The sequence below is a fragment of the Saprolegnia parasitica genome (genome assembly GCF_000151545.1).
Source record: "Saprolegnia parasitica CBS 223.65 unplaced genomic scaffold supercont2.14, whole genome shotgun sequence".
NCBI lineage: Eukaryota > Oomycota > Saprolegniomycetes > Saprolegniales > Saprolegniaceae > Saprolegnia > Saprolegnia parasitica.
Genome location: NW_012156408.1, coordinates 86,982 through 107,307, shown reverse-complemented (window position 1 = coordinate 107,307; position 20,326 = coordinate 86,982). Strand labels below are relative to the sequence as shown.

General features: G+C 59.6%; 9 protein-coding genes across 9 annotated transcripts; 5 read left to right on the top strand and 4 right to left on the bottom strand.

The window, feature by feature from the left end:
• Nucleotides 1–251: 251 nt before the first annotated feature.
• SPRG_19777 (hypothetical protein) lies at nt 252–1,053 on the top strand (the record flags this gene model as incomplete). The annotated part of the gene is made up of 4 exons (XM_012343640.1): nt 252–451; nt 494–567; nt 612–685; nt 745–1,053. The coding sequence occupies 4 exons, from the start codon at nt 252–254 to the stop codon at nt 1,051–1,053; spliced, it is 657 nt and encodes a 218-aa protein (XP_012199030.1).
• Nucleotides 1,054–1,277: 224 nt separating this feature from the next.
• On the bottom strand, nt 1,278–2,504 carry SPRG_04996 (hypothetical protein; the record flags this gene model as incomplete). Its single annotated transcript, XM_012343510.1, has 5 exons — nt 1,278–1,505; nt 1,556–1,705; nt 1,750–1,927; nt 1,979–2,193; nt 2,226–2,504. The coding sequence occupies 5 exons, from the start codon at nt 2,502–2,504 to the stop codon at nt 1,278–1,280; spliced, it is 1,050 nt and encodes a 349-aa protein (XP_012198900.1).
• A 422-nt stretch (nt 2,505–2,926) lies between these two features.
• SPRG_19776 (hypothetical protein) lies at nt 2,927–3,481 on the bottom strand (the record flags this gene model as incomplete). Its single annotated transcript, XM_012343639.1, has 4 exons — nt 2,927–3,078; nt 3,125–3,193; nt 3,237–3,343; nt 3,393–3,481. The coding sequence occupies 4 exons, from the start codon at nt 3,479–3,481 to the stop codon at nt 2,927–2,929; spliced, it is 417 nt and encodes a 138-aa protein (XP_012199029.1).
• Nucleotides 3,482–3,654: 173 nt separating this feature from the next.
• Nucleotides 3,655–4,319, bottom strand: SPRG_19775 (hypothetical protein; the record flags this gene model as incomplete). The annotated part of the gene is made up of 3 exons (XM_012343638.1): nt 3,655–3,906; nt 3,954–4,160; nt 4,209–4,319. The coding sequence occupies 3 exons, from the start codon at nt 4,317–4,319 to the stop codon at nt 3,655–3,657; spliced, it is 570 nt and encodes a 189-aa protein (XP_012199028.1).
• A 716-nt stretch (nt 4,320–5,035) lies between these two features.
• Nucleotides 5,036–6,737, top strand: SPRG_22147 (hypothetical protein; the record flags this gene model as incomplete). The annotated part of the gene is made up of 10 exons (XM_012343708.1): nt 5,036–5,072; nt 5,129–5,332; nt 5,383–5,438; nt 5,485–5,530; nt 5,573–5,683; nt 5,728–5,940; nt 5,992–6,161; nt 6,217–6,346; nt 6,401–6,561; nt 6,606–6,737. The coding sequence occupies 10 exons, from the start codon at nt 5,036–5,038 to the stop codon at nt 6,735–6,737; spliced, it is 1,260 nt and encodes a 419-aa protein (XP_012199098.1).
• A 261-nt stretch (nt 6,738–6,998) lies between these two features.
• On the top strand, nt 6,999–10,204 carry SPRG_19772 (hypothetical protein; the record flags this gene model as incomplete). Its single annotated transcript, XM_012343637.1, has 3 exons — nt 6,999–7,004; nt 7,060–9,834; nt 9,881–10,204. The coding sequence occupies 3 exons, from the start codon at nt 6,999–7,001 to the stop codon at nt 10,202–10,204; spliced, it is 3,105 nt and encodes a 1,034-aa protein (XP_012199027.1).
• On the bottom strand, nt 10,195–11,908 carry SPRG_04995 (hypothetical protein). The gene is made up of 3 exons (XM_012343509.1): nt 11,582–11,908; nt 11,138–11,532; nt 10,195–11,086 (listed from the first exon to the last, which is right to left on the bottom strand). Exons 1-3 carry the CDS (start codon nt 11,864–11,866, stop codon nt 10,270–10,272), a joined length of 1,497 nt encoding a protein of 498 aa, XP_012198899.1. The 5' UTR covers nt 11,867–11,908; the 3' UTR covers nt 10,195–10,269.
• Nucleotides 11,909–12,272: 364 nt separating this feature from the next.
• SPRG_19771 (hypothetical protein) lies at nt 12,273–12,737 on the top strand (the record flags this gene model as incomplete). The annotated part of the gene is made up of 3 exons (XM_012343636.1): nt 12,273–12,351; nt 12,447–12,615; nt 12,683–12,737. The coding sequence occupies 3 exons, from the start codon at nt 12,273–12,275 to the stop codon at nt 12,735–12,737; spliced, it is 303 nt and encodes a 100-aa protein (XP_012199026.1).
• A 4,081-nt stretch (nt 12,738–16,818) lies between these two features.
• SPRG_04994 (hypothetical protein) lies at nt 16,819–20,060 on the top strand (the record flags this gene model as incomplete). The annotated part of the gene is made up of 12 exons (XM_012343508.1): nt 16,819–16,872; nt 16,928–17,112; nt 17,161–17,227; nt 17,276–17,581; nt 17,625–17,729; nt 17,796–17,909; nt 17,959–18,502; nt 18,545–18,913; nt 18,959–19,072; nt 19,118–19,189; nt 19,237–19,491; nt 19,542–20,060. The coding sequence occupies exons 1-12, from the start codon at nt 16,847–16,849 to the stop codon at nt 20,058–20,060; spliced, it is 2,676 nt and encodes an 891-aa protein (XP_012198898.1). The 5' UTR covers nt 16,819–16,846.
• Nucleotides 20,061–20,326: the final 266 nt, after the last annotated feature.

Genomic DNA, 20,326 nt, shown 5'->3' with positions numbered 1-20,326 from the left:
TCCGGAACCCGTCCACGGAATCCGGACGCGGCCGGTAGCCGCCTTTCTACCGGCGGCGCAAAGGTCGAGAGCCTCGACACGCCCGACGAGCCAAATTCCCGAGAGACATTACGCTACGCTTGTGCGTGCGACGCTCGACGCGGGCAAGCGACGCGTCTGCTGTAAGAATACGCGCGGCAACGGCAAGTTGCGTGTTTTTATCTGTCGCCCGAAGTCGGTCCCGCCGCCTCAGTACTAGTTCCCAGAAGATCATGTGGACGATCAACCTCGAGCCGGACGCGCCCCGGACCCGACTCGTGCTCTCGCCGTGCCCGTATTGCCAGGAGCAGTTTGGCACGGCGTCGCTCCCGATCCACGTCAAGCGGTGCCGGGCGCTGTATGTGGCACCGACGCCCGAGGTGCCCGAGGTCGTCCCGACCAAAGCCCGGTCGATCCCGTCGCTTCAAGCCATGTACGACACGCTCTATTCGCTGCATGCATTCATAGTCTGTAGGTGTACGCAAATGATCTTGGGCAACCTCCACATCACGTGCTTTAGCGGTCTCTTCACGCAGCCCGCCCACCAAGGTTCGCGCCATCGTCGTCGCGTGATGATAACGATGGCGTACTAGCGGCCCTCATTGCGAGTCTGCCCGAGACCATTTTGCAGCAGATCTTCATGCACATTGTGTACGAGCACCAGAACGTACACCCCATGGCGTCGTCTTCGCCACGCGCTCATGATGATGATGATGATGATGGTAGCGCACGAAGCGCTATGAGAAGCACAAGGCCAAGCTCCGGCTCGTCAAGGACAACTGCGCGGCGCTGGAGGCCACGTGCGCGCAGGTCCATGGCTTGCGTAAGGAGGTCGACCGACTTCAGCGGGTCATCGAGGCCCGCGACGCGCAACACGCCAAGACGCGAACCGCTGCGTCGGAGCTCCGCGCCGAAGTGCAGCGCCTTCAGCAAGAGAACTCGCGGCTCGCCAAAGTCAATCAACAGCAGCAGGTGCAGCTCCAGGTGCGCACGTTTGCCTTCAAGACCTTGCGTCTCCACCTCATGCATGAATAGCGAAAGGCGTGTCTGAAGCCACCTGCGACTCCGAGTACAGCGAGAGACCGCTCGAAACCAGCGGTGCGTCGACCGATCGCAAGAGCGCCGGCCGTCAAGCCGCCGCCGCGGCGATCGGGCTCGGGCATTCCGTACCCGAGATCGCTGCCACGCCGCTACGCCAACGACCTCGATGCAGCGACGCGCGGTCTGTGCCATATAAAGTTGATTTAAAGGCAGGCCGCTTAGTCCTTCTTCTCGTCGTCCTTCTTCTTCTTCTCGTCGTCCTTTTGCGTGATCTGCTTCATGGCGGCTTGGATCTTGGGGTCGTTCGGGTCGACGCCCGGCAGACCCGAGAGGAGCGAGCTGACAAAGTTGGGGTCCATGAACGGCATCGTTGACGCGGGCGCCGGCGCGGGCGCAGCCACAGCTTCCTTCACGGGGGCCTTGGGCGTCTCGACGGGAGCCACCGTCTACAGGAGTCAATGTGAGACACCGCGATCGCCGTGCATGGGCCACGTACTTGCTTTACAGGCGTCGCAAACGTCGTTGTCGGAGCAGGCGTCGTCTCGGCGATAGGCGCCAAAGGCTCGCTCTTGGCCGCTTCTTCGGCGGCACGCTTCGCAGCAGCTTCCTGCCGGGCGCGTTCTTCCTCCATGGACACACGGAGCGCCTGCAAGCAAGTAAGAGACAGCTCGTGTAAGGCGACGGGCGTACCAAGGCAAGATCGGGGTCCATGCTCGGATCGACGCCACCAAACTCGGCAAAGTCGTTCGAGCTCGAGGCAGCGCCGCCCATGCCAGCGCTCATGCCGCCATCGCCATCGCCATGGAAGATCGGCGACGAGACCAAGACGTCCGACGGCAACACCCCCGGCGGGACCGTGATCAGATGACTACGCCTTCGGTGAGTATTCCTGCGCAAGAGCAAAGTGCATTTCGTATACCTGTTTTGGTTGCTGTTAGCCGCATCGACAAAGGCCTGGAGCTTGGGCGCGTTGCGCTCAACGTCGCCCATCGAGACGACGTCGACGCCAATGTTGTTCTTCTTACAGAGCTTGCCAATCTTGACCAAGGCCTTGTCGTCCTCGTCAATGGGCGAGCCAAGGAACACGACGATGCGCGCGCTGCCCTTCTTGTTGCGGCGGTGCTTGAGCGCGAGCTGCGCGACTTGGATCGCCTCTGAAACTGGACCGTGCCGCCGATCGAGGCCGGCGTGATCTCGTGCATGACGTTGAGGAGCTTGCCAATGTTGTCGGTCGGGCTCGCGAGAAGCGAGACCGTCTTGCTGTGCACATTGACGGTCGAGGACATGGCGAGGATACCGACCGTGCTCTCCGGGTTGGCGTTCGTCTTGAAGGTCACGAGGAGGTTCACGGCGTCGCCCTGCGCCTCGATGCGCGAGGGAACGTAGTCGCCATTGCGCATCCACTCGGACGTGTCCACGACGATCATCGTCGACTCGAGGCCCATCCTAGCTGCGCGTCCCGAAAGGTATATGGGGCCCACAACACGTAGGATCTTCGTGGCATTAGCATTTTGTATACTATACTCCACTGCCGCTATAAAGTCCTACCGGAACGACGCTCGGCGTTCTTCAATTAGGCCTTTAGGTAGAGATTCGGATTTTCCATCGTGCCACGCTTGGTCCGACAACATGGAGCCACGGTGACGACGGATCTCTCAGGGGCATGGAGTCGAGATAGCCTCGGAGCGAGGATGCTATCAATCACCTGTTGACAAGGCTCGCCAGCACGTAGCTCTAGTTGCGCTCTGCGAACGCCTGCTACACCAACGGCAGGGATCCACACGCGAGGCAGATCCACTAGCTGGCAGGTCCAACGGCGAGCATGCAATGGGGTTCGAGTTGAGTGCTATGATTACATGCGCGAGAGCTATTTCCGAGGGCCCTTGCCTTCGACGCTAACGCGGTGGATCGCTATAAAGTCGTTGTAGCCCGAGAGGATCTTGAACTTGACGAACGACGCGTCTTCCCTCGAGACGGGCTGCGTCTCGATCTGGAGGTTGCCGTCGTTCTCGTTGATCTCTGCACGCAGCCGTCAAGCCTACATGAGGTCGAGGATGGCACGTACGGGCGTCGACAACCTTGTCCCACTTGGTCGGCGTCGGGCCTGTACATACCTCGACGACCATGTGCTTGGCTACAGGCACGATGCGCTTCGTACTCCTTGTAGCGTGACGTACCGTTGGTCGTCCATGTCTTGATGCGCGAGATGACCGAGGCCGTCGCGAGCTGGATCACGATCTCTTGCGGGTACATGCCCGTCGTCATCCACTTGGTCGACGTCTCGCTACATGGCCATGAGGTCGACAATGCTCTAAGCACATGCATGTATGGACCCATCGAGGACGTTGGAGGGCGGGAACTTGCTGTCAAAGGACGTCGCGGCCGTCACTTGCGCTCCTTCGACGTCCAGCGCCAAGTCCATCGTCGCGAGAAACACAAAATAGCGCCCGTTTCAGAGCCGGAAACGACAACCCACGCCATTGAAACCTATCCCTTTATACCGTTGATGTTGTGAACGACCGAGACGATCGCAGCGCCTGTCCTATGTGCAGTGGCAGAGCGATGCAGATGCCACGCAAGACCATATCGAATGCGTTAGATTGAAGGCGCCTCGCTAAGGTCGACGTTCCCAGTGGCATGGGCGTCAGTCGCGTGCGACGCAAGCAAGCGCTCTTCCACAGGCGCGGGCTCGGCAAGCTTGGCGGCCAGGGACTCGGTTGGGCAATTCATCTCGTCGGCGGCATGGAGCTTCTGCACAATGCGCTTGGCGACGTCCAGCTCGACCTTCATGGCCTCGCGCTGCTCCATCTTGGCCGTCACGAGTCCGTCGCGCTTCGTGGCCCAGTCCTATGCGCAAAGTCGATGAGACGGCGCGAGTGATGATGCATCGAGACCTTTTCGCGGTTCAGAATGGCATCGACTAAGGATCGGCTCGTCTGCATGTCCTTCTTGATACCGTGGATCTTGCGCTGGATGTCTTGAGGCGTGTGTTCCTCGTACTCTTCCATGGCGAGGCGCTCGAGATGCCAGCCATTGAGGTGCCGGGCCTTGGGGTGCGTGATCTGGAGAATCTCCTTGAGGTCGTCTTCTTCAGTCCGTTTCTAGCCCAAGCGCAGCATGAGATGACGGCGTCGAAGCACCGTAGATACGTCGAAGACGCGGATAAGATCTTGGATCTGTCCGCGAAGCTCGTCAGCGCCAAGGCCAAAGGTCAGCTGGAGCACTTGCTGCACGGCGTCGCCCGTCTCGGCCGCCGACATTGCCAATTTCGTTTTTGCCCAATCCCATCATGCCTAGCTCGGTGATTGGCTTAAATTCACGTCATTTGTTTTATAGTGTCATATACGAAAGAAATAGTGTATGATCCAAGACCGCATCCTCCTGCACCGAAGTGGGCAACACATGAGCATGCCCCACTTGCCGCATCACAGCTTCACACATCAAAAGGCTTTGCGCAATCGTCGTACTTCGTAATATGCCAAAAGCTGCTGCCAAAAATCCTCATCTCCAAGGAGAAAGCGTGGAAGATCGATACAACTGTATTGTGCCCATCGGTTCATGTCGAGTCTCGTCATCCAAGCCGCAAAAGGAAATCACAGGCATTCATAAACAGCAGCTGCGTCTCCAGCCCTATGGTTTCCGGTCAGCTACTGTCTCCGAGCAGCTGAGCGCTGGTGGCCCAAGCCCAAAGCGTTGCGAGACTCACCTCTCAGTGCAAGCTATCGGCGCAGGGCGTCCATTGGGGTGGGAAGCTCATCAGTGCATCTGTCCCCCGCTCCTCCAAGTATACGTAGTGTGTACCACTGCAAGCCACTGCAGTATCCTTGATCGCACTGCACCACACGCCAATCTGAATCGTGATGGCGCGGACGTCGATGGAGTAAGCTCAAGTTGAAGTTACCGCCCCATCCCATCCGGACATCCGGTTGGAAAAGATCGTGGAGGATCGATCACATTTGCACGAGCGCGCTGGCCCATGGAACGAACGCACGAGCCCGCTGTCTTGATCCACGGTGCGACCATAGAGCTCTACTTTCTGCTACGCAGCACGCGCTGAATAAGGTCTTAGGACTTCTCGGGTGGGGCAAGCGCAAGCCGCTCTACAACTTTGGCCCCGACTACTGGCCCGTCGACGCGTTGACTGCCGTGAACCCCAACTGCATTTTGGTTGACGTGGGCGTCGCCTCGTCCGACCACGACCGCGCGTGCGAAGCCTTTTACCAGCTCATGGGCGGCCGCGTCGACTATGGCGAGATCCACGCCCTGGAGAAGCGTATGCCACGATAGAATAGTACAATGTCGCTCATTTGAAAGGCACCGTAGAGCACTACCGCTACGGCTACACGTTTGAGACGCCGCTGTACGCTGCATGGAGCGAGGTGCTACTCTCGTCCATTGCACCTATGCCGCATGTCTGGGTGCTAGGACAACCCCGTGCACCTGATCGGTCACAGCTACGGCGCCACGACAGGTAGCCCGCTCCGTTGGGCGATCGCTTATCAAAATGGACTAGCGCTCGAGCTCTACCAGCTACTTTGCACCGACTTTTTCAAGGTCGGCAGCAACCACAAGTGGGTCAAGAGCATCACGTCGATCGCAGGTCCCCTCAGCGGCGCGACGATGGGTAATAGAATGCGCACCTCATGGTGACGTCTGACGCACTTGCAGGCCACATGTGCGGCCTCGAGGCCGACGAGTCGATCAAAGCTGGCGGTATCAACCACATTGTGGGGTCGGCCATCTCGACGCTCTGGAAGCTCCAGCACCACTTTCCATGGCTTGACAACCTCTACTCGATTCGCATGCCGCAGTGGCTCGGCTACTGTCAGTGGTCGACCATCTACGACGTCAACAGCACGCCCATGACCACCGGCGACATGGGTTCGCACTCCCTTGCACCCAACGGGCTCTTACACATCGTGTGGTACGTAGCGGCCTACTGCCTCCTTCCGTCGTCGCGCATGCGCCGCAACGGCGAGCTTGTGCACATGGACAAGGTCCACCTCGTAAGTATCGTGTCGCGCGATGACGCGCCTCCGTCACACCACTACCGCGACGCCGCTGCGGCTGTCATTGTGCTCGTCTTGTGGCGCGCCGGCAAGGTAAGATGATGCGAGCATGCAATGGAAGGTAGCGAAGTTGGTCTAGCTCAACAAGTGGCTCCTGGCGCTCGTCGGGCTCGCGGCGTGGCAGCGGTACCGGTCCTTTGACGCAGCGCAGATGCCGTTCCTCATGACGTTCTTCCTTCGGCGCCACGCGCACTCGATCGCGACACCGATCTACGACAGTACCGCCCGCGCATTTGGTTCTTCGAGGTGTAGTATACTGATGTGATTTGTAGCTTTTGAAAAGGAAGAGTGGGCGGCCAATGATGGCGTTGTCAACACGTACTCGATGCTGCGTCCGCGCTACTGCGAGACGTTTGCCACGGACCCCGACTTGCCGCGCATTCCATCGCACGTCTCGATCGACTTGGAAGAGGCGGATACGGCGCTGCCGACGGTAGGAGCTCGTACACTGGAACGAAACAGAGTATGATGGGCTAGGGACAATGGCACGTCTACCGCGTGGCAAAGAACCATTTCTGCGGCACACGCTGGGACCGCGATGCGAAAGCCCTCTACACCAAGCTCTTCCGTCTCCTGAACGCGTCTCGGACGCCGGGTCGCATCGCCTAAGCTACAAAAGGACTCGAACCGTGGTGCATTTATTCCTCTAGGGAAAGCACCGTCGTAAGACCAGGCTATTTTATGATTCTGCGTCGTGAGCGTCTCAAATTCAAACCGGCGATCTTGAAGGGCAGGCGGGAGCGTACACCGGGGCATACCGGTGTTGACCCCCGCTTTTTTGTGTGCCCCGGTGTACCAACGAGATTGGGCCTTGAATTTTGTATGGCAGCTTTGCAAAGGTGTCGAACGGCGACTTCGACGACAGGCCCGATGGAGGTACGCGACGGCTTCCGCTCGACGGCCATGACGACCTTCTCTTCGTCTCTGGTAGCATGCAGCGCCGGAACCGTACCGCGCCAACCGAGCCTGGCTCAACGCCGTGACCAAGACGGCGACAGGCAGCGAAGTCCCGCCCGAGGCGCCGGGACGGGACGTAGTGCCCCCGCTCGCGACGCGGCCGGCGCCGGCCGCGCCCGTCCGAATCACGGCTGGTGACACCCAGCGCCGCCCTGCAGAAAGCGCGGTTGACGTCAACTCGTACGAGTGGAAGCTGCGCGCGTACAAGATCGCGGTCAAGCGCAACATTCCGCTCGTCTCGCGCTGCAGCTTTGTCCAGCAGGGGGCGTGCCACCTCTGCAACGGGACAGCCATCACGATGGTGGTCAATTTGTGTCCTCAGTTTGACTACTCGCACTCGATCTGCTTGCGGCACCTGGACTCGGTTCTGAACGCGACGATGAACGATCTCCTCTGCGGAAAGGTCTTTCCGTGCCCGATCTGCGCCCACGAATGCCCCTGCGGCCTCTGCGAGCGCCTCATCGCCAAGGACTTTGAGTGCTACGAAGGCTGGGAGCAGTCGAGCGAAGCCAAGCGCGACGCCCGCACGCCACCGCCGGCTCTGATGGCGATCCCGTCGGCCGCGGCCCTTCCAGCCTCCGCAGCACCGCTCGCGACAGTGCGCACGCTCAACGCGCAGCACATTATTCGTCCACCGGATGCCTACCCGCGACCGGCGGCAGCGCCCAAGATGGCGGCCAAGTCGACGGGTCGCATGGCACTCCCGCCGCAGCCGCCTATGGTGGACGTGGCCGACGCCAAGGAGCCCGCGAGCTACATGGCACCACCCAAGGTCGCGGCGAAGAGTCTTCCGCGCGTCTCGTCCAAGCAGCAAGTCCTCGAGGCCAAGACGCCGTCCTACCTCGAGTCGGACGCGATGCTCCGCGCCGACAGCAAGGACACGGGGCATGCACCCCGGCAGCTCAAAACAGCAGCGAAAAGTCTCATGGCCGCCGCACAGCACAAGGCACCCGCGTTCGCAGCGCCTCTGGCCCCGACCCCGACCCCGACCCCGGCCCCGATCCCGCCGATCCGCCATGCGCCGAGCGAAGACGACGACGCGACCGAGGCGTCGGGTGACGAAAGCGCGTCGACGTCAAGCGGCTCGGACGACGACGAGCCGCGGCTCAAGCCTGTCCGCTTTCACGCGCGCACCGAGTTTGGTGCGGAGAGCAAAGGCACGTTTGGCCCGGTCGCGGCGGCTGCCGACGTCAAGTCGACGAGTACTGTCTCGGAGCACGGGTCGGCGACGCCTCGTTCGCCAGCGATGTCACCCGACGACAAGCCCGAGGCCAAAGAGGTCGCTGCGAGCCCGTCGGTGGAACCCAGCGCGGTCGTTGCAGAGATGCGAGCAATGGACGACGACGACGACGACGACAATGACGTACCGCTGCCGTCGCCCAACGTGTCGTCGGCCGCAGACGACGCGTCGATCGACGAAAACGTCAGCGCCATGGTGACGGACGAAGCCACAGATCTTCTCAACATGCCATTGGACAACGAGTTGGACAAGAGTGACAGTGCTGCGTCACCACTGCCGCAGGACCAGCATGCTGAGACGACATCAGAAAACACGGTGCCTAGCGCCGCCGACGCAGCTGCGATGGAGACCGAGGACAGCGCAGAGGACGATGCGGACAAGGTCGCCGTGGATGCTATGGGTGCAGCGGCTACCCCGAGCGCAATGTCAGTGGAGGCGACACCGCCGGTGGTCGTTGCGCCAGCTATTCACGAGGACCCGTCTGCCGCACCCGAGCAAGCGCTTCAAGCATCGTCGCCAGAAAAGCCCAAGCAAACGACGGCTGTAGCCGCAACCCCCGCGCCGGCGTCTCCGGCTATCTCGTCCCCCACACCAATGTCGGCTGCCACGGTCGGGTTCCCTACACTACTGCCCAAGCAAGCGTCTCCGGCAGCCAAAGCCGTCTCTGCTACAGTGACGCCACCAACGCAAGTGACGCCGGCAGCCCCAACACTGACAACCGAGCCGCCGTCGCTGGCTGCTGCAGTGACGCCGCTAACACAAGTGACGCAGACGGACACGGTTGCGTCCCCTGCACTAGTGCCGACGCATCCGTCCTTGGTGGCCACGACCGAGGTGCTTACACCGACGCCGCGCCAGGAAGGAATGCCGGCGCCGACGCGCTCTGTCGCGCCAATATTCAGCACGTCGGTCTCCTCGTCGGACGCGAAGGCAAAAATGCTATTTTCCACATCGACCGTCGAGCTGGCAGCACTCAAACCGCAAGCAAAACCCACCAAGAGCCCTGCGCCGGTGCAGCCGACGGTAGTTGCCGCGTCGACCGACCACGAGCCTAGCATCAAGACGCGCGCGCAGCGTCAGGTGGCACCGCCACCGGTCAAGCAGACACGCTCGGCCGCCGCCGCTCGTGACGCCCCCGCCGCAAAGCGCGCAAAGACGGAAGAGACCGCGAAGCGTCCGTCGATCGACTCGAACTCGGCGCCGGCCAAGCGCGCGCGCGGTGCCGAGCCCAAGGCGCCATTGACGCTTGAAAGCGACAGCGATGATGAGAGCATGGACGACGACGACGACGACGACGAGCTGGACGCCAACCTCGACTACTGCAGCATCTGCAAGGAAGATGGCGACCTGGTGTGTTGCGACAAATGCCCACGGTCATTCCACCTCTTGTGCTTGAAAATGGGCGACGACGACCTTCCGGAAGGCGACTGGGAGTGCCCCGAGTGCACGGGCCACCAGGACGACAAGCATTTCGACGCTGTTTTTAAAGGCCGCGACGCCAGAAAAAAGGTAGGACGAATGGCATCAAGGTGGATGCTATGAAAAAGATGTGTAGAGCAAGGCGATGGAGCTCGTGCTCAAGGCGCTGACAACGCACCAGTTTGCCAAGCCGTTTATGACGCCGGTCCAAGGCATCAAGGGCTACGACAAGATTGTCAAGAAGCGCATGGACCTCGCGACCGTCCAGCGGCGCCTCGCGGACGGCGACTACGACAAGAGCGTCGGGTTTGACAAGGCCTTCCTCGACGACATTGCCCTCATCTGGGACAACTGCTTGGCGTTCAACGAGCTCGGGTCGGGGCTCTACCGCGCGGCCGTCGACCTGCGCGACCGCGTCGCCGCCCTCATTGCGAAATTCCGAGCCGTCCACAGCAGCTAAGAGAGAGGATATATATTTTCAAAACACGCCCGCGTCTACTACATGTTGGTGGGTGCTGGAATAGATTAGTGTCGCCAGATTTTGATCGTGCGGTCCTTGCTGCCCGACGCGACCTTTTGGCCGTTGGGGCTCCAGTCGAGCGCGTACACCTCGTCGGCGTGGCCCGACAGCGTCTCTTTGGCGTTCTTGGGGTCTGCGAGCTCCCAGACCTTGACGGTCGAGTCTTTCGAGGCCGAGACAATGAGGCGCGAGTCGCTGGACCAGCACACCTGGTACACAGCACCCACGTGGCCGTTGAGCGTCGCGATGAACTTGCCATTCGCGCCGTTCCAGATCTTGACCTTCTTGTCAAACGACGCCGACGCAAAGTACCGGCCGTCGGGCGAGAACGCGAGGTCGTTGACCGGCTGCACGTGGCCCGTGAGGCGCTCGATCGGCTTCTTGCTCTCCGCGGGCTCCCACAAGAAGAGCGTAAAGTCGTCCGAGCCCGACACGAGGCGCTCGGGCTGGCCGCGGCGAATGGCGTCGTACCGCGCTTGGGCCGCGGCCTGCATCTCTTCGCGCGTGTCGAACGTCTTGAACGTGTGGTCGAACGGCCCCGTGCGGCAGACGTAGTCGACGTTGAGCGCCAGCGTGTTGATGCGGTGCGCATGGCCGACGAGCGTGCGCACAAGCTTCCCGACGTGGTCGCCCTCGACGGCCCACACCTTGATCGTGCGGTCGCGCGACGCAGAGTAGAGGAGACCTTCGCCGCCCCACTTCAAGCACTCGACCGAGTCCGTATGCCCCGAGAGCGACGCGACCTGGCGGCCTGTGCGTGCGTTCCAGATCTTGATCGAGCCGTCCTTGGACGCGCTGGCAAACCGCTCGCACGTGGCGTTGCTACAGAGCACATACTCAGAGATAGCTCTACATTCGCTGGAGAGAGCGTACCGGTGAATGGGCTCCCACGAAAGCGAGTTGACCCACTGCTTGTGGCCCTTCATGGGCTCGCCCTGCTGCTTGCCCGTTGCGGGGTTCCACATGCGGATCTCGCCCGTCTTGTCGGCCGAGATGAAGCGCGTGCCGTCCGGCGACCACGCCGTGCAGAGCACGTGGTGCTTGTGGCCGCGGCACGTGTGCTGGGGCATGCACGTGTTGGTGTCCCAGAAGCGCACGGTGGCGTCGCCGCCGCCGCTCGCGAGCTTCTTCCCGTCCGGGCTAAAGCTCACGTGCAAGATGGCCTCGGCGTGGCCCTGGAGCGTGTCCGTGCAGCGCGTCACGGGACGCACGCGGAAGACCGCGAGCGGCTGGAACGTAATGCTGAGCACGACTTCGGTCGAGATTTTCTAGGATACGAGCATGAGCAGGCTGATGGCAGGAGGGAAGGTCGCGTACCTGGCTCTCGACGCTGGCTTGGAGGTTGTGCGTGATCTCATTGTCGTTGATAAACATCGAGTAAGGGACCTTGTTCTTGCCGTTCTGGAGGAGCTGGTTCACGAGCTCTTCCATCTGCGCGACCGTCGACGTGAGCGGGATGTCGAGCTGCGGCCCGACGGGCTCGCCCTGCTCGTTCTTGAACTGCGCGATCACGGACGCGACCTGCTCGTCGTCGTCGTCGCTGCCACTGTCCTCGCCATGCGCGTCGAGCTTGGGCTTCTTGGTCGCGCGGACGTCCTCCATCGTCGTATCCAGTTTTGAGGTTCAACTGCCCGCGCTGCCCGCTCTTATTGGTTGGTTCGCAACATCCACCAATCAAAACCCAATTCGGCATATGCCGAAATGAAATCGTATCGACCATCACTCGCACCCGATATGCTCGCCAAGTGTGGGCGGCAAGCACGCAGTACTTGACTTGCTTGGCATTTCTGCCTTGGTACGACATGGGCTTCTTGCGTGCGGTGTCGCCAGCATGAAAGGTCGCGTGCATCATCTCTTGTGACTACAGCCTGGTGGGATGAATGCCGAAAATAATTGTGACCGAGGTGGCAGATGCCGAACGTACACGACCCCACACTAAATCCCGCATGGGCGCGAGTTTGATTATCCGGCGCGAGGTATTTTGGGTTTTGCCGCCCAGCCGAAGACGATGAAGCGAGGGTTCTTCCAGCGCGAGGAAGCGTGCAAGGCCACGACCAAGCGCCGCCGTGACCGCGCCTACCCCATCGGTATGTCCCTTCGCCGAGGTGGCATAGGCTAGTAGAGCTTCCAGCGGCGGCCTCGGCGGCGACGACGTCGACGCTCATCAAAATGGCCCATTTAGATGCACTCTCTCGCATGATGTGGGAGTCGACCATTGGCAAGAAGAAGACGGGCGCCATGTCGCCCTTGCGCTGCGCGACGTGCTACCACTGCGAGCGGGCCATGGCGTCGGGCGAGTACTGCTGCGTCGCCTGCACCAACGCCTTCTGCGGCGAATGCTCCACCATAAAGTACGTGTGTACGCCTGCATGTGCGCATTGGATTGACGCCTCATGGGCTAATGCTGCTGCTGGGTAGTTATTCCAAGGCGTACGACCGCGTTTTTTGTCTCGACTGTCCTCAAGACGAGTAAGCGTGCTCGTCTGCACCCATGGTCTGCACCCGCAGCCTCCTCTCGCCTATGTTTTAACCCGTTTTGTTATCATCCCTCTCATAATTACGGTCTTCGCCATGCTTGGCATACGCCTTGGTGTAGCGAGAGTCGTCTGGTTGGCTTCCCAGCACCAGGATTCATTCCATGCCTGACAGCCAGGCCTGCCTGACAGCTATGCCCGACTAGGTTCGGATCTCTATTTGATATTGTTTAAGTACGCCCCTCTCAGATACGTTTCCTTCTGTTAAGTACGTCGTACCTTTCAGAGACGCGCGCGAAAACGCGATCTTGGTCAGTTGCAGATTTGCCGGCCGGACGATGGAGCTCAAGGCGCTACTCGGGGCGAAGCTCGCGGCTTGCTTCCCCTTCGCGACGATGAACAAGGTGCAGGAGCGTGTGCTTCCGCCTGCGTTCCAGACCCACGACAACATGGTCGTCGCGAGCCCGACAGGGTCGGGGAAGACCACGGTCATGGAGATCGCGCTCCTTCGCCACATGAACGTGGCAGCGAGAAACCCCTCGACGACGCATGGCAAGGTGCTTTACCTCGCCCCCATCAAGGCGCTACTGCATGAGAGGTACCATGGATGCTCCTCCGTCGACATGTCGCCCATTGGCGTCCAAGGCTCGAGGACTGGGAGGCTCGGTTCGGTGGCTTTGGCGTGCAATTTTGCGAGCTCTCGGACAAGAACGACGCTTCTGCAAATGTTGCTCATGCAGATGTCCTCTTGAGTACGCCTGAGAAGGTAGGCGACTCTGCTTGGCACCAAGTTCTTATGCCCCTTCAATGTAGTGGGACGCTTTGACCCGGCATTCCAAGGTACGATGGCCCCGATTGACACTCTTTGCTGGAACACCTCGTGTATATAGGACGCCTTGAACTGTGTCAGTCTGCTGATGATCGACGAAATCCACAATGTCGCCGACGCCTCTCGCGGAGCGACGCTGGAGGCTCTCGTGACGCGCATGTTACACGCATCCTCTCAGGGTCAGGCAAACGGAAACAAGCAGTCGGCGCCAATTTCCAGCTTGTACAAAGCGATCCGAAGTCAATCTTTAACAGAAGCGAATGTGGGCTAGGCGAATTATTGCACTCTCAGCGACGTGCCCCAACGTTCTTGACTTTGGCGTTTGGCTCCGCTGCCCGCGAAACATGATCTTTGAGGTACTGCATTACGCTTCGTTGTGGCATATGCTGAGTGTTCGTATGTGCGCAGTTTGGTGCTTACTACCGGCCCGGTATGTTTACCCACGTCCACGCCTTCTCGTTCCCAGCGATGTCTAGTTCCACTGAAAACACACGTCGTTGGAATCAACTGCTACGGCAAGCCGTTCATGCTAGACAAGTCGTCGCGAGTCGATTCACGGCTGGGTGTTGATGCTTGTAGTAGGTACATGGATGACCAAGTGTCATACCTCGTCAAGCAGTATTCGAATGGCAGACCATCCCTCATTTTTTGCTCGTCGCGCAAGTCGGCATGTGCCCTTGCAACGTACTACAGCAGGAGCCTGATTGTACATCCAGAATGACTTATCCTAGATCACTAGGAAACTGGTCAACGAAAACACGACAATTTTGCGCCCATCAACCCAGCGGGTACGACTGCGATACAATGTGCCAGGAACTTAATCAGTCGATGCAAGTAGAAACTGGCCGACGCTAGCTTGCACGTGCGTGCATCGTCAATGTCCTATACTAAGCTGCTTGTTTGACTCGCATCGCAGCTCCAGAACGAATCGCTGCAAGGCGTCGTTCGGGGTGGCATTGGCTTTCACCACGCCGCTCTCTGCGAAAGCGACAAGTACCGCTATGCTAGTACATGATTTCAAAACTCATCGCGAGACGTAGGCACACGATTGAAGGGCTCTTTGTTGAAGGACTGCTTTCTGTCCTTTGGTATGCGTGCCAGCGTTTGGATGACGAGCTCACACTTCTTTAGCTCGACGAGCTCGCTTGCTGTGGGCGTCAATCTGGTACGGCCTCACCAAGGAGCGTCGCGCTCATATAGCGTAGCCTGCGCATCTCGTGATCATCAAATCGACCCAAATGTATCAAGGCAGTACCAGCGGATATCAAGAGTACACGCAGGCGAGCATCGTGCAAATGCTTGGTCGCGCTGGTCGTCCTCGCTTTGACACGTATGCGACGAGCACACTTTGCTCGATCCATGTGCTCAGCGCTCCCGCAGGTCGGGCACCGCTGTCATCATGACAACTTCGCAGAAGCAGCAGCACTACGAAGCGATGCTCAAGTACGATCACCTGCCAACGTCGTACTAGACACCGACGGAGCTTCTCTGTAGGCATCCCGACACATCGCCGTTGGAGAGCTCGCTGCGGCCCGCGCTTGCAGACTTCCTCAACTGTGAGGTTGCACTTGAGACGGTCTCAGATGTGTCGCAAGCGATCGAGTGGACAACGGTTCGGGTCGTATATTAGACGCCACTTTACGTCTGCTCGGGCTAGCGCTCGTTCATGCACGTTCGGTCGCAAAGCCCACTGCCGTCGACGTCGCAGACACCGCATCCTTGCTCAAAGATCGTGACCATGCGAGCCGTCGAGCACCTTGCCAACTCGGGTCGCCTTGCATACGAAGACGACTTGTTTGCTTTCTCTTGCACCGAAATCGGTCACATTCAGAGCCTACAGTGCTTGAAGCACGACTCGATGTCCTCCATCGTTTCAGCCTTCGATGAACCGCTCTCAGCGATGAAGCTCCTCGACTTGGTTGCAACCGAGGCTCGTGTGCCTCTACGTCGCGGCGAGAAGACGCTCTTGACCCGTCTGAATGACACACGGCTCCGCTTCCGTCTCGTCGGTGCCAACGGCAAACCCGTGATCCAGGACGATGTAATGAAGACCAACTTGCTTCTCCAAGCCAGCCTCGGTCACATCGACGTCGATGACGACGTACTCGTCATGGAAACCCAAGCGTCGCTCGAGACTGCCGAACGCGTTGCGCACGCTGCGCTCGACTACGCCTTTGCTCGCAGCGCGGGACGCGGGTCTCTAGCGTGCTACCTGTTGTGGCGCTCCCTGCGCCTTCGCATGTGGGAAGATGCGTCGGGCTGCCTCGGACTACAGCAGCTCGATGCCGTCTCCGCTTCTGATGCCAAGCGCCTCGACGTTTGTGGCGTACACAACCTGCGCCAACTCCAGCGAGCGTCAGTCGGCTCGGTCCAAAACTTCCTCGGCTGTTCGACAGAGCACGCGATCAACATCTACGAGGCCGCCATCGCCATTTCGAGCTTCCGCTTGCGCCTCGTCTTCCACGCGGGCAACGCGGTTGGCGGCGGCCCGGCGGGCTCCCTCGAAGTTGTTGTCGAGCAGGAGCCGAGCGGGCGCAACGTGCACAACCTCACGCACAAGCGCGATGCGTATGACCTATTTGTGATCTGCGACGACACGCTTCTTCTCTTGGAGCCCTCCATTGACGCACCAACGTCGTTTGTCGTGCACTTGACGACCGAGACAAAGGCGGCTGCGCTCACTGCGCACCTGTTGCACGCAAGCCTCATCGGCATGGACGTCAACGTCGAGTGGCGCGACACCAAGACCATTGCCAAGAAGAAGGTCTATCAGTCCACGATCCCACAGAACTTTCTTCGCGACAGCGTCGCGGCCAAGCCAGCAATCTATTGCGAACCGACTGTGCCACCTCGCGCACAGGAGCCCGCGTCGGCGCCCGTGGACTTTAGCCGGTTCAAGTCCTCGGCGACTGCACCGACGCAAGACCCGAAAAAGCCCGCTGCTCGAAAGCCGTTGCCGAGCGCGGCAAAGGCACCGGCCGTCCACGTCATTCCACCCGAGCCCACGAGCCGCTGCCGCAAGAAGCGCCGGTTCCAGGCCTACGACCAAAGCGAACTGAGCGCGCTCGAGCTCGAGTTTATCAACGACATCTATTAAGACAGATTGCCCTCTCTCCGCATCGCCTCCTCCTCTCATCTTGTACTTCGGATAACGCGCTGGCAACCACGCGCGCAAACTCATGGCGCGAATGATGGTCTTTTGGAGCCATCACTCTCGGAGCGTTTTTGCCCGCGAACATTTACATACGACAGGTCGAGCGCAGTCCGGAAGTGCCCGCCATGAGCAAGCGCCAGCAGTCCATCATGTACGCACCGAATGGCATCTCTTCCGCGTGTGGCATCTCATGCGCACGGGCGTAGGTCGTTCTTCGGCTCCAAGCCCGCGGGGGACGAGCCGGCCGAGTCGCCCAAGGCCAAGCCGACGCCGGCAACGCCCGAGGCCAAGCAGCCATCAACGAAAAAACCGGCGCCAAAGAAGGCGACGCCCGCCAAAGAAGAGGCGGCGCCCAGGAAGAAAAAGGCGGGCGAAGCATCCGCGGCGCCGGGTATGCGCTGCCCACAACGAGCGTTTACCACGTTTTTGTGTGGCGTAGGTCTCCAAGCCAGCCTCGGTCACATCGACGACGATGACGACGACGATGATGACGACGATCCGTTTGCGTATGCATGCATGTCGTATCGCTCTAAAGAATGAAGCATCGTCGGTAGGACTAAGAAGACGCCTGCAAAGAAGCCGGTCGTCGAGTCGGACGACGAGCAAGAAGACGAGACGATGGGCGCACACGAGGACGAAGATGTTGCTGCTGATAACGTCGAGTCAGATGATGGCGTCAAAGCGCCGGAAGCCTCGGCGCCCAAGACGGCAACGACACCGAAGAAGGCAACGACTCCGAAGAAGGTGACAACCCCCAAGAAGACTGCAACGACCAAGACTGCAACGCCCAAGAGGGCAACAACACCCAAGAAGGAGCCTACGTCCAAGGAGCCAAAGCCGGCAGACGACACGACCGACAAGTACGGTCTTCGTCCAACGACCTATTCTGACATGCCTCCGTAGAAAACCGGCCGACGAGCTCTCGAGCGGATTCTTTGCCAAGAAGACCGAGACGCCCAAGAAGGAGTCCGCGGCAACGCCAGCCAAAGCCACGTCGACGGCCACCATGTACCAATTGCATCTAATCCAGTAGTAGTATCTAAGCTCACTATTGTGTTAGGGGCGACGTCACAGGGTACAAGGAAAGGAAAAGGACCCGACGAAGCGCGGCGGCTGGAAAGCTGGTGATGCCGTCCCGTATGCTGCGCTTGCGCGTGTGTTTGCTCTTATCGAAGAAACCTCTGGCCGGTACGCCCTCTGCATCATCTTCGTCGCAGGAGTCACGTTGTCTTTCTAGCCTCGTCATCCAGGACACCTTGGCCGACTTTCTTCGTAGCGTGATTGAGCTCACGCCGTCCGAGCTCGTGCCGTGCATTTACCTCTGCGTCTGCACCGAGCTCGCGCCGGCGTACGAGAACGTCCAAATTGGCATCGGCGATGCGATTCTCATCAAGTCGATTGGCGAAGCCACGGGCACGAACGCCAAGTTTGTCAAAGAACTCTATCAGAAGGAAGGCGACCTCGGCAAGGTCGCGCTCAACGCCCGCTCCAAGCAGAGCACACTCTTTACGTTCCAAAAGCCCAAGCTCCTCTCGGTGCAGAACGTCTACTCGGACATGGTCAAGATTGCCCGCATGGCAGGCAACAACTCGCAAGCGAGCAAGTGCTCGATCATCAAGTCGCTCCTCGTACGCTGCGACAAGGCGTCCGAAGAGGCCAAGTACGTCATTCGCGGCCTCCAAGGCAAGCTGCGCATTGGCCTCGCTGGCCAATCGATCCTCATGGCCCTCACGCAAGCCTTTCTCCACCCCAAAGAAGCCAACGACAAAATCAAGCAAGCGGTATCGTGTCGCATTCGACAGCCGAATCTAAGGCGTGATTAGGAAGCGCTCAAGTGCGTCAAGCGCGCGTTCTCGGAATTTCCCAACTACGAAACGCTCGCACAAGCGCTGCTGACGATCTATGATCGCGAGAACGGCGGGAAGGGCCTCCACGCACCGCAGTTTGAGGAGCTTGCAGCCATGTGCCACCTAACGCCGGGTGTGCCCGTCTCGCCAATGCTCGCGCGGCCGACCAAGTCGTACGCCATGGTCCTCGATCGGTTCCAGGACCAGCCATTCACGTGCGAGTACAAGTACGACGGCGAGCGCGCGCAGATCCACATCCTCGAGTCGGGCGAGATTAGCATCTTCTCGCGCAACTTTGAAAACAGTACCGAGCGCTTTCCCGACGTCAAGCTCAGCATCCTCAAGGTACATGATAAAAAACACAAATCTTATATCGATGTGCGTGTGTAGGCGGCGAGAAAGAACAACGTGACGAGCTGCATCGTCGACGCCGAGGTCGTCGCTGTCGACAAGACGACGAACCAGCGTCTTCCGTTCCAAGTGCTCAGTACCCGCTCCCGCAAGGTACGAACGACTGTCGATTGTCGCTGCGTCTCAAACTATCCATAGAACGTTGTCTTGAGCGACATCAAAGTCCAAGTCTGCATTTACGCATTTGACGTGATTTACCTCAACGGCGAAGTACGCCCATGCTACGCTCGAGTCGACGACTCCTAAGTTTGCTGTAGTCGCTGCTCAAGGAGCCGCTGCGGAAGCGCCGCGAGATCCTCGAGACCATGTTTGAGATCGAAGATGGCTCATTCGAGCTCGCAACGTCGCTCAACGTCACCAACACAAAGGAAGACGACATGGAGACGACCGTCGAGATCGTGCGCAACTTCCTCGAGGAAGCTGTGAAAGGCAACTGCGAGGGCCTCATGGTCAAGACCCTCGAGCAAGAAGCCACATACGAGCCGGCGAACCGGTCCCACAAGTGGCTGAAGGTCTGCTCCACTGGTCACTTGTGTTGGTGCTTATATAGGTCGTGGTGTAGCTCAAGAAGGACTATCTCGATGGCATCGGCGACTCGACCGACCTCGTGCCCGTCGGCGCCTTCTACGGCAAGGGCAAACGCACGGGTGTCTACGGCGCGTACCTCCTCGCGTGCTACGACCCCGAGACCGAGATGTACCAGTGCATCACCAAGCTCGGGACGGGTCTCTCGGACGAGGTCCTCCAGCAGTTTTACACGCAGTTCAAGGACAAGACGATCGACAAGCCGCGGAACGACTATGAGATCAACGACGCGATCAAACCCGACGTGTGGTTCGAGCCGAGCACTGTGTGGGAGATCCTCGGCGCCGACCTCTCGATCTCGCCCAAGTACACGGCCGCGATCGGCCACGTCGCCAAGGACAAGGGCATCTCGCTGCGCTTCCCGCGCTTCATTCGGCTGCGCGAAGACAAGAGAACGACGCAAGCCACGACGGCCGCCCAGATCGCCGACTTGTACCGCGCGCAGGGCCTCAACACGACCAACGACGGCGACAACGACGACGACGACCTCTTGTAGGCAATCGTGTATAGACGAAGCTACCAAACGTGCGGTGTTAAATCTCTCATTCCTTGGCAAATAAGATCTGTCAAGATCATCCGGATACGAGCAACTTCAACGTGAACTGCAACCGTCGACGTCGCCAGCATCACGATGCGAGTTGGCGCAGGAGGCAGCCATGGACATGGGCGTGGAAAAACCGATGGCGGCACGTCGGTTAAACGTTTAGCGTCGATGCGTGCAATCGACGTGCCGTTTTATGTCGATAAAAACGCGCTGCATAA

Bases quoted from the DNA above. Each gene is read 5' to 3' on its own strand.
- SPRG_04995 (XM_012343509.1), bottom strand. From the start codon at position 11,866: ATGGAGGACGTCCGCGCGACCAAGAAGCCCAAGCTCGACGCGCATGGC. The intron at 11,533-11,581 runs GTACGCGACCTT...CTCGTATCCTAG, and splicing joins AAGCCAGCGTCGAGAGCCAG to AAAATCTCGACCGAAGTCGT. The intron at 11,087-11,137 runs GTACGCTCTCTC...TGTGCTCTGTAG, and splicing joins TCGTGGGAGCCCATTCACCG to CAACGCCACGTGCGAGCGGT.